The sequence below is a fragment of the Aethalodelphis obliquidens genome, unplaced genomic scaffold, assembly GCF_003676395.1.
Source record: "Aethalodelphis obliquidens isolate GAN/ISIS:26980383/991018 unplaced genomic scaffold, ASM367639v1 scaffold17, whole genome shotgun sequence".
Classification (NCBI taxonomy): Eukaryota; Metazoa; Chordata; class Mammalia; order Artiodactyla; family Delphinidae; genus Aethalodelphis; species Aethalodelphis obliquidens.
In genome coordinates this window covers 24895596-24911960 of record NW_020837961.1, presented here as the reverse complement: position 1 = coordinate 24911960, position 16365 = coordinate 24895596, and the positions used below count along the sequence as shown (strand labels likewise).

Sequence of the window (16365 nt, the reverse complement as noted above, 5' to 3'; positions counted from 1 at the left end):
AGTTTAACTAAACTTAGGTAAATTTGAAAACTGAGGTGTGGTCTGCAGGGGAAGGTGAAAGTCACTTCCAAGGGCCCGGGGGATCGTCACTGATGGCTTGGGAGAACCTGTTTGCAGAAGGGACTCATGAAAGGGATAAACAACTGTGGAACAGGCTACTGTTTGTCCAGAAAGGAGATTTTGAAAAAAACATTAGAAAGTTAATAGGAAGACAGCAGGTCTTGGTAGTTGAGGTTAATGTGAGTGTTGATGTGTTCACAGAGAAACACTGCCTGGTGCTGCTGGCATCTTTATGAAGCTGAGACTGCAATCATTAGCAAAGAAAGAATCAAAAACTGAGGACAGAGGCAAAACGGGAATTCTGAGCAACGTTAAGACATACAAATTTAGGAGCGGTATATTGAAATTTTCAGTTGCAAAATAAGTTCCATTTCAGGATTTCCCATTTCCAAGATTTTGTTTAAGAATGAATTTTAAAGGGTATGAGAATCATTGCCTTTGTTTTGGAGGAGTAGGAAAGTTAGAAACTTTCATTTACATAAATACAAATATTATCTCGTTAATAAAATAATGAGACACACTTGTTTGTTTTAGGTATCTGCAGACGGGTGAAATAGAAATCACGTAAACTATGATTACAGGTGAAATATGCCATATGGGTATAGACAGTATGAACACAGAACGGCTTTACAATTCAGAAATGTATTTAATAAGAAGAAATTAAGTTAATTGCAAAACAATAGCTATTTTTCTTCAATCTTAGTCTCCCAATAAAAATTATATATTAAACTACTCAGTCTATTTCGTGCTAAATTTCAAAAATAAAAGTAACTTCACTTGCTCCTTGTATATAGCTACCAAGTTTTTGTGCATGTGAGAGAATTCATTTATTACACTAGTTAACAGCGGTATTGAGAACGGATTTAAAGTGATTCTAACTCCTCGTATTCTTGTTTTACAGCTTCACTCCTCCTCTTCTGTGCCTTTTACATCTATTTTTTCTCAGCTTTTTATGACTGTTGTGGTTCCCCTCATTATTGGACAGGTAAGGTCTCCAGTTCTCTCTGCTCTTTTCTTTATAGATCAAATTGTGAATTCTTATGTAATGTCAGGACAGTCGAGAGAAAAGATAGAGGAAGAGATGGTTAAATGAAAATCTAAGACTGTCCAACAGAAGGTTTCCTCAGCCACAAAGGTCTCATCTTTTTATTTTTTTAATTAACATCAATCTGCTTTACAGATAGCTATATATAGGGACACCAGCACACAATCTTGATGTTTAAAATGTATCTTCCCTTCTTTGTAGCTATGTAGCTAGCTTGGAAACGTCTAGCAGATCATTACCTTGATTTCTGATAAGGTCTCAGCAATTGTGACCATTTGGGGGACAACCATCTGCATTTGACTGGCTGCTTCTTATTCTTAGGCTCCTCCGATAGCAGTGATCATATTTGTGACCCTGTAGTTGATAAAATAAACATTTAATTCTATTAGCTTTTAAAATTAGACCTTAGAAAGTTTAGTTTCCCTTATCATTCTTACTGAATTAGACTCGCAGAAGAAATTCCTAACTTCTTATAACAGGCTGATGACGAGCATATAATTCAGTTATGAGCATACAGATTCAAAAACAAGGTTGTCATTGTTGTTTTCATCATAGGTAGCCACGGTAACAGCGTACAGAGTTTAATGTACTGCTAAAGTGAGTGAGTCTTAGAAAAAGAGTATATTAGGATGGCGAAGAGCACAGATGTTGGGTTAAGAGCAACTAGACTCTAGCTCTTAGTTCTGCCTTTTATTTGCTGTGTGACCTTGGGCAAGTCATTTAATCTCCTTAGCTCCAGGTTCATAATTTATCAAACTGTGTAATAATGGGACCTATCTTGAAGGGTTGTTGTGAGCATCAAATGAAATAGGATGCATGTAAAGTTTTTGTCCTCATAGAACCTGATACAGGTAAGTGCTCTATAGTTTCATCATCATTTTCAAATTCCCTGTAGATACGAAACAGGAAGCAACTCTTTGAGGCACTAACAATAAAAAAATGGTGTGTGTATAGACATGTAATATTTACATGCTGTCTTAGGTTTTCTGGGAAATCAACTCTGAGACAGAGGTTTCCATGCAGGAAGCTGAATGGGGGAGAACCCTTGGGATCAACACCTGGGAGAGTGGGACAAGTAGGACGGGGATGAAGGGGCCACAGCCTTAGGCTGGACCAACCCCTCAGAGTTGTCCTGCCTAAGACACGTGTGCCTGGTTTCTCTCCTCTTGTGCTGAGCAGTCATCAGATGCTGGCTTCCTTGCCCCTCCGCGGTATGTCCTTGGGTGAGTCTGCTCTCTTAGCAGCAGTTCCCAAAGAGGAAGTCAACTGAGATCTTTCAGTCAATCAACATGCCCTGCAGATATGGGAATAAGCATCTCATTACTGAAGAGATGGGTCTGGGGGGCACAACACAGCATCCACTATACATGCGCTATTTTTTTTTTTAATTTTAGTTTTAGGAAAGGGTCTAAACTTACAGTAAAGGGGGAGGGTTTAAAAGCACTCAGAGAATACCATTTAATTAAATACAGGATAATCCTTGAAAAAATATTCCCACAGTGCTGCTCACATAACAGGTATTCTGAATAAATCTTACGGCGTCTACCTCTCTAACTCTTTGCCCATTTCCTAAACTCTGGCCTTGGCTTTTTCTCAATTGCTGCTTAATTTTTCTGTTTAGAATGTCTTTCTACCCACCCTCCCACTGCAACTCATTGCTCATTGGGCTCTTTAATTCATACCTTCTTTGGACCACCTACCTGAAGTATGTTTCCCTTTTACTCTTTATTGTGGCACCTTGTTTGAGTCCTTTCTTGGCCCTTGTCACAATATATACTTATCTTTTGTTTGCTTGTTAACAGTTGGTCTCCCTCATTAGACGGTAAGCTTTATGAGTACAGGAACCACATTTGCTTTGTTTGCCATTACATAGGCACCCAATATATACGTGTTGGGTTAGGGAGAGAGGGAGTGAATGCGTGAGAGGTCTGCGATCACTTAGGGAAATGCTGTGTCTTAGAGAGGAACCTACCTGCCCTGCTCAGCTCTGGACAGTATTAGTTTAAACCCATGCTTATTCTCTTGGTTCTGAAATGAATTCCATATAATAACTCGGGGCTCACACATTCTTCTCTTAGTGGATCTCAGAAACAATCTCTCGGAATAATAAATGTTTGTCTTCAATTATATGGACAAAAAAATTTTGTCTACACGGTTCAATGGATTTTTTAAATATATAGTGTTATATTATTTATGTAATTAAGACTATTTATCCAGAGAGAATAATGAATTGTTAGATAGCTTGCGTGCCCAGTAGTAAAGTATTACAGTAAATTATAAAGCAGTAAAGGTAGTCAAAAAGCAAGAGCACTGGTTTTTAAAAAGTTCTCTAGTACCAAAGTACCCTCGTGGCTTTTTTCAAAGAGGAAACCTTTATGTTTGCAACCACTTACAAGGTAGATGTGTTTGCATCTACCTCTTATATTCTAGTCTTGGGAATTAACAGTCACACCCCTGGTCTCTCCCCCTAGAAGCCACACTGCCGCCTAAACGTCCTTACTCCCTCACATCCAGGCAGGCACTAAATGTCACCATTTCTGCCTCCAAAATCTTCCAGCTCTGGCATCTGCAGCCTCGTGCGTGCCAGAGAGGGTGCCACACCTTCACCATCTCTTGTCTAAATTACTGCACCTCCCAACCCTGTCTCTCTGCTGGGAATCTCTTCCAGTCCCCATCTAATGGGTTCACCACTCCAGGGCAGTCCTAAAGAACAAACCAGATTATGTTATTCCTCTCCTTAGAAACTTCCCTCACGGTTCCCTGTCGCCCACTCCTCGTGTGGCCCGCAAAGCCCCTCACAGTTTGACCCCAGCCTGTCCCCTCCCACCATCCCCTTCACACAGGCTCCTCTTCTGCCATGCGGTGTGCCCACTACCCCCTCACCCGACCGTGCCCCTTCACTGCTCCATGCCTTTTATCTCGTTGTTGCCATCGTTTCTGCCAGCAAACTTCTTTTCATTTCTAAAGACTCAAGACAGAGATGCCCTCTGATGTGCTCTGACTCCCTGGGCCTAGAGTAAACTCCAGTTCTGCCATCTTACTTCACCTGTCGTATTTATCAGGAGAGACAGTAATGTACCCGTGAGCTTCCAGGAAGCGGAAACTCTATCATAAGTATATTTAATAGCATACTCAGTAGTTGGGTGTAAACTGTATAAAAACATTGGCTGAAGAAAACTTTGAACCTATCCCCTCAGTACCCCCAGCAGCCGTTTTCCCTAGGTCTCCAGCTTCACTAGAGAGAAACATATGATTGGTTCTCATCTTGTTTTAAATTCATGACCCCAAATTTAAAATGTCACTCAGTACTTTCCAGATATCTTACTCTGCTTCCTTACAGGATTATTTCACCCTGTCCTCTATTTTCAAGTCCCTTTTACTTCCCCTGACACTCTCCCACTTGCCCATTACCCTTGGGTCTCATGGACTTTGCTTCTGTTTTCTGAAAGCAGCCAGCCTTGATGCTGCCTTAGAACCTTTGCACTGGCTGGTACTTCTGTTTAGAACACCCTCTCACCTGTCACCTCCTCAGAAAGACCTTTCCTCGCCCTTCTTCCAGAGGCTACCCACTCAATCACTCATGTATTATCCAGTTTAAACCTCTATTTGGTATGGATCTGCTTCTCATTTATTTGTTGTTTTGCTTTTTATTTATCTCCTCAAACATGAGCTCCATGAGACCAGGGACCTTGTCCGCTCTTTTATCTCTGCTCATTTGTAATTGATTGACAGACCTAACTTTTGTGATGCAGTCTTTGAAGCCCTCATTAGAAGTGCTCAGTGTACTATTTACTTCAGAGGAATTAGATTCCTGGCAACGTAGCCTCATTTCTCCACTGTAACCACATTATAGTTACAGTGCCACACTGTGAAAATAAACATCTCTATAGACTTTTATATGCATCTTTAAATGAGATTTTATTGTTACCTTTTAAATAAACAATGGGAACTAGAGGGAGAAGATAAAGACCAGGAAGGGTGAGTTGAAAATATTTTCCATAATCTTTTAGTGATGATAAAACTTCATCATTCCATTTTTTATTTATATTTCTGAGAGTGGATTTTATTTTCTTTTTTTGTGTGTGTTTTCTCCAAACAGTACTTCTTTGGGGTTGAAATCATTATTGACTGACTGTGATGTGACGTGAGGTCCAGTTTGGTCTTTGCCACTGCTTGGCTATACACATGACTTCTAGGCCTCACTTACCTCATTTGTAGGATGAAGAGTATATCTTCCAGCCCGAAGATGCTGTGACTCTGTGAGATAAGATTAGTCTTTCCATAGATGGCTGGGAGATTGTTGCTTCTGTCAATTCTAGAAAGAGATAAAATGTCTGTTATTGTAATATTTCTTCTCTTCCGGTAAAGCCTTCAATATATCTAAGTGCTTGTGGCACATACTTATTTTATGCATTAAATCTGAGAGATTTATGAATAAATGTTAATGAAATGGAATTTCCAGCACCTTTGAAAACTATTTTTTAAAACAGCACGCTAAACCCAACTTTTCTTTCAATAAATTAATAGTTAAAAAAACCATATCATTTATCATTTATGCATTCTCTAGTCTTTCATTAGTGATTTGTTTCACAGTTTGAGATTGGCTTTTTGTATTAAATAATACCCAGCTAAAGCTGCAGTTAATGTTATTAATGCTAGTAAAATTTTGCATTTATAAAATTAGTTATGAACGGTTTTCATTGCTTCACTTGAATTGCTTTGAGAGAACAGTGACTTTTACATTATGCATTGGGATGTATTGCTGAACAGTGTTGTGAGAGAAACATCACCAAACTGGGACTTGGAAATAAGAAGAGCCATTATTTACCGCGTACGGTCCCTGGTTCTAAAGCATTTTATATTTATTTAATTACTTAGTCCTCACTACAACTACTATTATATCCATTTTAGAGATGAGGCATAGGGAAGTTAAGGAATTTGCCCAAGATGACAAAGTAAGAAGCTCCCAAGTCTGTACCTTGAACCTCTACGCTATTATTCCCTCAGGAAATAGAGGTCAGAGTCCTGCTCATCCACCTGACTAGCTTTTTAACATTTATTCAAGCTGTTTGGGGTCTCTATGCCCTTGTTTACAGCTGTAAACTGAGCAGGATAGTATCTGCACGACCTCACTTCTGAGAATGGAAGTAAATAGAGGGAAAGAATTTTTGAAAAGTGCAGCAGATGACAGGTGCTTCTTGTATTCATCTATTATTATTGTTTCTACTTTTTTAGAAAGTGTACAGATATTATTTTGAATCTACTCAATATTTAATAAGTGTTACATAATTGGATTTGATATCATATCCCTTACTATACATTTCAACAGAATATTAATGAAGAAACAAAGCAGCTTATGAAAATGTATGGATTCAGTGGAATGGGGATAAAAATTGAAGATAACAAGAAAGAAGCAGACTCACAGATACACACAACAAACAAGTGGTTACCAGTGGGGAGGGGGGAGGGGTAATATAGGGGAGGGGGAGGGGGAGGTGCAAGCTGCTGGATGTAAGATGGGCTCAAGGATGTATTGTACAATACGGGGAATAGAGTCAATATTTTGTAATAACTGTAGATGGAAAGCAACCTTTAAAAATTGTATTAAAGTTTAAAAAGTGTTTTTAAATAAAAACAAATAAAAAAAAATCTTAAAAAAATTGAAGCCAACTGAAGAAATTTTAAAATTCAGACTTAACATGAAAAATTATCCATTGTATATCCCCACTCAAAAATCAATTTATAAGTATAGAGACAGAGTAGAAAGAAAAGCATAAGAAAATACCCCAAAAAAGAAAATGAAGAAAACAAAATGATGGCTGTTACACTTCTCACTTACTTCTGCATATCAACCTTCTTCACCTAAGATGTGTTATTTTTCCAGGGGTTCAGCTTGGAGGTCATGCAGTAATTGACATGTCACTCAGCTTATTAGAAGTACAGGGATTCGAATTTTAGTTTCCCTTTAACCTTTCCTTGTGCTTAATTTAAAAAAAAGAAAATGAAAATGTAGAAGGTGAGACAATAAAATAAAAAGTTTCCTGAGGAGGATTTTTTCCCCCTTCTCTCTCCACAGGGAAAAGCAAAAAAGTCATTTAATTTTGAATGCTTGCGTTTCTGTGAGCTAGAGTTTAGAAGAAAGTCATTAGGAGGACGCAGGATTTGGAGCCCGTGTTTCTTGCCTATTGAAAGAATCCTAATATACTATGAGGCTTTGAGCACTTTGTAATGAAGAAAGAGGTAATAAGGTTGACTAAGTCAAATCACAGCTTCTAAAGTTGATTGATGATTACAGATTTCTCTTGGTTTTTAAAATGGCTTTGACTTTCGAGTTACACCTCCTTCATATTTATTTGTTTATTTTGTCAGAGGGCTCGATGGTAGTGGAAGAAGACGCTTTTATTGTGTGGGCCAAAAGGTTCATTCGGTTTTTTCTGTAAGATGGCTCTAGTAGCACTTAGTTGTCTTTAACTTCATTCGAAACAATTTTGTTAGATTGTATGTGACAGCTGTCATATCAGCGTGCATTTAAAAAAAAAGACATCAAAATTGGTGAACTTTTGTGTAGCCATTTTAATATTGAAGATGGAAGAGAAAAAGCAACATTTTCAGCATATTATGCTTTATTATTTCAAGAAAGGTAAAAATGCAATTGAAACACAAAGAAAGATTTGTGCAGCGTATGGAGAAGGTGCTGTGACTGACCGAGCATGTCAAAAGTGATCTGCGAAGTTTTGCGCTGGAGATTTCTCGCTGGACGATGCCCCATGGTCAGGTACACCAGTTGAAGTTGATAGCGATCAAGTCGAGATATTAATTGAGAACAGTCAATGTTATACCACGTGGGAGATAGCCAACATACTCAAAATATCCAAATCAAGCACTGAAAATCATTTGCACCAGCTTGGTTATGTCCATTGCTTTGATGTTTGTGTTCAACATAAGTTAAGCGAAAAAACCTTCTTGACCGTATTTCCGCATGCAATTCTCTACTGAAACGTAGTGAAAACATTCCGTTTTTGAAACAAATCGTGAGGGGCGATGAAAAGTGGATACTGTACAATAATGTGGAACGGAAGAGATCATGGGGCAAGCGAAATGAACCACCACCAAGCACACCAAAGGCCGGTATTCAATCAAAGAAGGTGATGTTGTTTATATGGTGGGATTGGAAGGGAGTCCTCTATTATGAGCTCCTTCTGGAAAACTGAGCGATTAATTCCAACAAGTACTGCTCCCAGTTAGACCAACTGAAAGCAGCACTTGACGAAAAGCGTCCAGAATTAGTCAACAGAAAATGCATAATCCTCCAACAGGATAATGCAAGACCATATGTTTCTTCAATGACCAGGCAAAAACTGTTACAGCTTGGCTGGGAAGTTCTGATTCAACTGTCGTATTCACCAGACATTGCACCTTCAGATTTCCATTTATTTCTGTCCTTACAAAGTTCTCTTAATGGAAAAAATTTCAATTCCCTGGAAGACTGTAGAAGGCACGTGGAACAGTTCTTTGCTCAAAAAGATAAAAAGTTTTGGGAAGATGGAATTATGAAGTTGCCTGAAAAATGGCAGAAGGTAGTGGAACAAAAGGGTGAATATGTTTTTCGATAAAGTTCTTTGAAAATGAAAAATGTGTCTTTTATTTTTACTTAAAAACCGAAGGCACTTTTTGGCCAACCCAATACTTTTGGAATTGGCATCATACATTCTATAACCTATTGCAAAGAGAGGACTTCTGTGTTTTTAACGATTATATATTAAAACAAAATTGGAGGACAGTATCAATTTCAATAACTCTGTGTAATTTCCATTTATTTTATTTCCTAAAGAAGTTGGGTTGCACTGAATTGGACCAATTACCAGCTTTATGCTACCAGAAACAACAGATTATGAAATGACCTTTTAAGTGAAGTCTCTGTAGCCTTCTATTAAGCAGCTACCCCCATGGTGACATATCCGAACATGGGACTATCTGGGTCCCTCAGGTACCAAAATTTGTGTGCTGATACATCAGTCCATAATACTGTGTGACAGAACTACTCTTATTTCTCTCTACCTCACTACATTTAAACTTTAAAGAAAGAAATGAACACTAGATAAGTTACTGTGGTTTCGGATCACTTGTGCAAAAACAAAACATGATTTTTTATAAATTCACCTGTAACTTTAATTACAGGATCTACTTTTTCAAAATATTGAACCACTATTTATCTCTCTCTATAAAACCCTCGTTCTCCTCCCGCCCCACCCAAGCTTCAAGGTGCTGCACCTATACTTCATACCAACTGGTCAGCTTTCTGCCAGGACACCCTTTTTCAACACTTGTTTTACTTACTGAGCACTTGAGATCGGAGGAGATCAATCCAATAGCCGTTTGTTCACAGGTTCCCTGGAGAGTCGTTTATTTATTCTTGAGTATCTGTGAAGGCATGCCTCATTGCGAATTAAGCCTTTTTAGTGACAGAGTGGAAGATGACAGAACCCCATCAGCCTTGTCAGGAGAAGTTCCCTGACCTCATTATTGCTAATGGATCATGGTAATTCAGCCTGTTGTGAAATCTCATGTTCAATTATGCAGGATAATGAGTGACTCAAAACTTAATGTCTCTCAACTCTAGTCTTCATTATCGGGTTTGTTCAGCTTCTTCCAAAAGCCAAAGGTTTTAAATAGAGTGGTTCACTTTTATATCCAGACTTGAAGTTATCGCCAGTGTTCAGGCTGTCCTTATTTGAAATATCTGACTTGATTTTAAAATATGAGAGGATTGCCATATAACTTCATATTTCACTCATCCTTTTGTAGGAAAGTTAGGACAGGTTTATTCATTTTTAAGTGTTAATTCTGGAATTCTAAAAGCATGCAAATGGCATTTGTCTTTGGATTCACAAAAACTCTAGATATTCAGAGTCTGAATTATTTAAACTCCCACAACACATGCACTTTTGCTTTTCAAGCATGAGTTATAATTTAATTAAAAACTTCTGGTGCATTGCTAGCATTTTAAATATTAATATGTTCCATGGATCATTTTCGATTATCTACTGTCTTGAAATTCTTGAAGATGTCAGAGTGTTAAGATTCCCAAAGTTGCACTTGGAATTGTCCATCGAGGCAAAGGGGACTGTGATAATTACACACATCCATTAGGATCAGCAGAAGAGATAAACTTTGGGGAGGCTTAATGGGCATGTCTCAGTGACAGCTAGCAAAGAGCATTTGCCATGATTAAGGATGGATTTGAATGCAGTGGAAAATATACTGTCCTTATGGACACCAGTGGAAGTTGCACTACAAATGTTAAATTCCCCAGGAGAAGAGTGGTGTGGCAGGGAAGCTTTGAAATCCCCTATGGCCATCCTCCAAATTATTCTCTTTCCTTTATGTCTTTCTGCTGTCAGAATCACTTTGCAATGCCCAATTCAACTCCCTCCACATCTGAAAAGAGGCAAACTGTTGGTCTCTGTGTTTCAGATTGTCCGAAGATACATCAAGGACTGGCTTGAAAGAAAGAAGCCTCCTTTTGGTGCTGTCAGCAGCAGCGTGCTCCTCGTGATAATCTACACAACCTTCTGTGACACGTTCTCGAACCCAGATATCGACCTGGATAGATTCAGTCTCATTCTCATACTGTTCATAAGTAAGTTGGAAGGTGGGATACCCTTGCTATCTCCTCAGCCTCCTCAATGGCAAAGCAAAGCCATCTGTGGTCCCTAAATTCATTGCCAATATTCATTTGCTTAGAAAAGAATACTTCCTTTTGTGTTGCATGTATGGACTCAGTGACTTTATCGTATGTATCTGTTCTTTAGAAAGACATCAGTTATGCACTTATGACATAATCTCCTTTGTTTTTTATTTCTGATTTACAATAGTTGATGCCAGATGAAAGAAGCCATAATATCTGTCAAATTCAAATGCTAGATTGAGCACTTTTTCGCCAATTTATTTTATTGTAACTTGAAGCTAATCTTACCCTTTATTGTGAATTAAAAGTAGGATTTATAATCTATGGTACTGTCGTTTTCTAAGTATAGTGATTGGCTGCATTGGTTAAAATGTGACTATTTACATAATGTTTTCTATTAAAATATACCCAAAGTAATATCATTTCATGTTAAGAAGCAGCAGGCTATAAAATGCAAGCAACTGCTAGGGTGCAAAACTAACCTTTTGTTCTATTTACCCAGTAATACCAAAGACGACTTTGGTAATTATAATATCAAAGAATGTTTTGTTATTAAAATCAACATGAGTCATTCCAAAATATATGTTACATGCTACCACATTTATGCTATTTGCTATTATTCATAGTACAAACCAGCTCTTCCGAAATTGAACAAATAACCAAACTTTAAATCAAAGAGGGTTTTAGAGTTACCCTGAGTAGCAAATATCATAGGTTATATCTGAGGATATCTTCACTAAGAAAAAGTTGAGGGACTTCCCTGGCAGTCCAGTGGTTAAGACTCTACGCTTCCACTGCGGGGGGCCCAGGTGCGCTTTCACTGCAGGGGGCCCGGGTTCGATCCCTGGTTGGAGAACTAAGATCCCGCATGCTGCGTGGCGTGGAAAAAATAAAATAAAAAGAACAAGTTGAGTCCCACTAGTTTGAATGATTCTGTCAGTTTAGCAACGTGTGTGTGTTTCACTTATTCGTTTATTTTTCTATTTGAATTCCCATAAGTTTCAGATAAAACGAAGCATACCAGTAAGTATGCTACAGATACTGATTTTACAGCGCTAATTTAGATTTAATCTTTTTGTTTTTTCTTCAGTCTGTTCCATTCAGCTGAGTTTTATGCTTTTAACATTCATCTTTTCAACGAGGTAAGTGACCTGGTATCTCTTGTTGTTAATTTCCTAATTGACGAATCATGCTCTTTACTTGGCTTCCAGGCCCCTACATGCTTCTCCTCGGTCTCCTGTCTCCCGACTGTTGTATCTTGCTCCTGCCGCCCTCAAGTTGTAGAAGTTACCAAAGGATCTGTTCTTGGCCCTTGTTTCATTATTCACATTTTGTGCGTAGGCAGCCTCCTCCGTTCCGCTGGCTCGAGCTCTCAGCTTCCTGCTGATGAAGCCTAGACCTTACACTGCACTGTTTTCTGGAGCTCTGGCCCTGCTCATCACTTACCATTTGGATACCTTCACCTGACTGTCTTAACAAGACCTCACACTCACCCATGCTTTTTCCACTGCACTAAACTCAAAATATTCAAAATGGAATTAATCTTTTTCCCCAGTACTTCCTCTTTCTCTCATATTTTTTAATGGAACTGCCATCCACGGAGTTACTCAGACTGGAATCCTTCACATTATTATTTTTTCAATGTCTTGATCCTACCTCGGTGCTCTCCAAGCCCATTGCCTAATTCAGGCTCTCGCTGCCTCTTTCTCCCTAGACTGTTGCCATGCATGTCTTACTGTTATTCTTCATTTCCAGACTGAGCTTTTCTTGTGTATTTCATACTGCTTCCAGTAACTCAGAGTCCTGATAATAGGTCTCCTGTTCAGAGACCTTCAATGGTCAGCCAGTGCCTGCAGAATGAGGTTCATTTTGGGGGGCTAAGTGAACCACTACTAGCATTCACACTATCTAAGCTTTAGGTTGAGGTAAAATCTTTGCTGTTCCCTGGAAGAACCTCAAGCATTCTCATTTCTGTCCCTTGCTTAGGCTGACCCCATGTCAAAATTCGTCTCCATGTCCTAGTTCATCTTTCCTGTTCTTAAAGCCTCACTTCTTCCACCAGTATTATACATTCAACAGATATGACTTAAGCCTTTGGTAGGAGAACGTTACCACAGTGAATACCACAAATAATGATTTTGATCCTGTATGAGTTTATAGACTAGATATATGCATTGGTAACTGAGTGTTCTCTTAGTGCGACAGTAACACAACCTGGAGTCAATTCAAAGAAGAAGGCACTCCCAAAGAGAGTGGTAGAACAAGACTCCATGGAGGAGATGGGATTTGAAGTGAGTCATAAAGAATAGCTAATTATTCAGCAAACACAGATGCAAAGAGGGAGTTCTTGGAAGAAGAAATAGTAAAGCAAATGTAGACATGCAAACACACACACACACACACACACACACAAAGACCTGGTGGAACAATAGGAATAGAGGAAAATGAAAAATAATAATAGTAACTGGAAAAGTAAGCTTGGGCCAGATTGCGAGGGCCTTGAATGCCAGGTGCTGGCAATGAGCTGCCGCAAGGGAAGGGGCCTGCGTTGTTTATGGGGCCTGAAATAGCGTCAGAGCATGGATGGCTCAGGCCTCACATTAGGCACTTGGCTCTTAGAGCACTTGCTATAGCACGAGGCCAGTTGTAAACAGTCAATAAAAATTTATTGATTGGTGTAATTTGAAGCATTTTCCCAGGCTTGTGGTTGTGATTTATGAAGTAAGAGTAGAGCCTGGAGCCGTTAAGTCACAGAGAAAATGTGACTTAATTGGGTAAGTCTGAGAGTAGGAGCTATTTTAAAGTTCTTTCTGTAAATGGCTTGTTACGTCACCTTCGAAAAGATGTTTGCCTTCCGCTGGCTGTTTGTTTGCTGGTCCTTGTGGCCGAAGTAATCCTCAGACCCAGTCATCCTATCGTATCAGACTGTCAGTGACTGAAAAATTCCTTGAAAAGCACAGAACAGCCACTACTGGGATTGCTGAAGGAGGGCTGGGGGAGGGGAGTATCACAACTAGTTGAATTCGAAGTGAGAATTGTCAGCATGGAGTAGGCTGGACTTTCATAAAGCCTTGTGGTTTTGAGGCCCTTCTAATCTGCCTTATTCTGCCTTCACTAAAGTTCTGTTGTGTTTTGAACTTGCTTGGCCCACTGCCAGACATGCCTGTTCTTTGGTAAACAACAGAATATGGAGTGGCTGTAATCGTGCTCCTGGGTTGTGGTTGTGTAGCCCCAAAATATGCCATTAAAATTTGGAGATGTTTCAATTAGACAAAATTTATGATTTTCACATTCTGTTTTCATGCTGGAAGACCCCATAGCACTTGAGGATTTTATTGGAGGAATGAAAAATACCAACATTTATTGAACCCTACTCTGTGTCAGGCACTGTGCTAGGGATTGTGCATATGTTATTTTGTGTAAGTCTGACAGCAAAAGACTAGGTTACTATGCATTTTTGTTGCTATTTTGCAGATGATGACCCACACTTAGAGTAGTTTAGGGACTTGCCTAAAATCAGATTTTAGTAGTTTAGTAACTTACCCAAAATCAGATGGCAAATACTGCACTTAGAACTGAAATTCATCTCCATTTGACATTTCCAAAAGAATTTACCCATGCTTTTTCCACTGCACTAAACTACTTCAATGAATTTTAATGTTCACAATCCTTGTTTTGGTTGGGGAATTTGTAGAGAGCATATAACTGGATTCTCCAAGTTCACACACACACACAAATTAGTCAAAGATACCAAGAGTTAGAACTAGGACCCACTGGTTTATTCTCTGAGTTCTTTTCTTTTCCTACTTTTTGTTCCTTCCTTCTTAAAATTAGTGAAATTGGCCTGTGGTGGGTTTTTTCTTTTCTTTTACTTGCCAATTCAGTAAAGCTAAAACCAATCCAGATATCCAGAGACAAAAATCTCAACATAGAAATCAGTCTGTCTTTTTTTGTATAGCATGCCACTGACCTCTGATGGTGGAAGTTTAGCATAAACCAGGAGAGACCCAGCCTAGGAAATTCAACTTCCCTGCAACACTTGTTTACCTGGTTAATATTTCTTAGGTTTACAGACCTGACATGTTACCATTGTGTAACATGTCATTGTGTCTGGCAGGGGAGCCTCTTCTACTTTGAGTATTTAAAATACATTTGAGAGTTGTTATTCTGTGTTCTCATTTATCTGTCCACAGAAGAGCATCAGGGTTAAAAATTCCAACTCTGGAGTCAGACAGACTCAAGTTTCAATCCTGTTTAATAACTTTGTAACTTTTGTCAGTTTCCTCATTGATAAAATGGAGATAGTAGTAGTACCTATCTCATAGGGTCATTTGGAGAATTAAATAATACGCACATAAAGCCCTCAGCATAATACCTAGTATATAGTAAGTGCTCAAGAAACGTTAGCTACTGTAAAATATTTGCTATATCACAGTAGCGTATGTTATTTCAAAAACTAATTATGGAAGAGAGAGAATTAGCATTTCTAGTTTTGCAATATATTCTTTTGGACGCTTCTCTGTCACAGTTGCTAGGAATGGGGAGTTGATTCATCAAACCAAGAGTCCACTGTCCATAGTGACCTAAGCTTTCTGCAACTTTCAGAAGCTTCAAAGGTAGAAGAAAAAAGTTGAAAAAGCTTAGAAAAATAAAGCAGTAATTGGGAGCCTTTTAAAAGTATATACAAGATAGTTTGGTAGATTGATAACTAGAGTAATAGAAACCTAGATTGTCCCTAGAGTGACAAAAGAAACTATTAAGAAAGGAAAAGGAAGAAAACAAATATAAATATCTGCATTAGGTGCTTTAGCCCTTATCAGTACATTTTCAACCAGATGTCTCATTCAGCCTCAGGCCATAGTCCTGGGAGGGAAGGAGAGTGACCTGGAGGGCAGGAGAGGGAGAAAGGGAGGGAAGGAGAGAAGAGGAGCATTGTTATTCCTGAGAAGTCTCCTAGCCATTTCAGAGATGGGCCGACTAAGCCAGAGCTCTGGGTAACTTGTTTAGTGCCACACAGCTGGTGATAGACGAGGTCTCCTAAAACGTGTAAAGACAAAAATGGGACCTGATGAAACTTAAAAGCTTCTGTACAGCAAAGGAAACTATAAACAAGATGAAAAGACAACCCTCAGAATGGGAGAAAATATTTGCAAACGAATCAACAAAGGATTAATCTCCAAAATATGTAAACAGCTCATGCAGCTCAATATTAAAAAAAACAAACAAACAATCAAAAAATGGGCAGAAGACCTAAATAGACATTTCTCCAAAGAAGACATACAGATGGCCAAGAGGCACAGGAAAAGCTGCTCAACATCACTAACTATTACAGAAATGCAAATCAAAATTACAATGAGGTATCACCTCACACCAGTTAGAATGGGCATCATCAGAAAATCTATAAACACAAATGCTGGAGAGGGTGTGGAGAAAAGGGAACCCTCTTGCACTGTTGGTGGGAATGTAAATTGATACAACCACTATGGAGAACAGTATGCAGGTTCCTCAAAAAACTAAAAATAGAATTACCATATGATCTAGCAATCCCAATACTGGGCATATACCCAGGGAA

General features: G+C 38.8%; 1 protein-coding gene across 4 annotated transcripts in view; it reads left to right on the top strand.

Annotated features, from left to right (window-relative positions):
* SLC10A7 (solute carrier family 10 member 7) overlaps positions 1–16365 on the top strand; it is a 252970-nt gene that overhangs the window by 191003 nt on the left and 45602 nt on the right. For 3 of the 4 annotated variants that reach the window (XM_027117111.1, XM_027117113.1, XM_027117112.1), the window contains 3 exons: positions 962–1045; positions 10580–10745; positions 11884–11935. In XM_027117111.1, the coding sequence (XP_026972912.1) occupies positions 962–1045; positions 10580–10745; positions 11884–11935 (302 nt within the window). The remainder of the gene's footprint in view (positions 1–961; positions 1046–10579; positions 10746–11883; positions 11936–16365) is intronic. The other variant, XM_027117114.1, reaches the window with a different exon arrangement.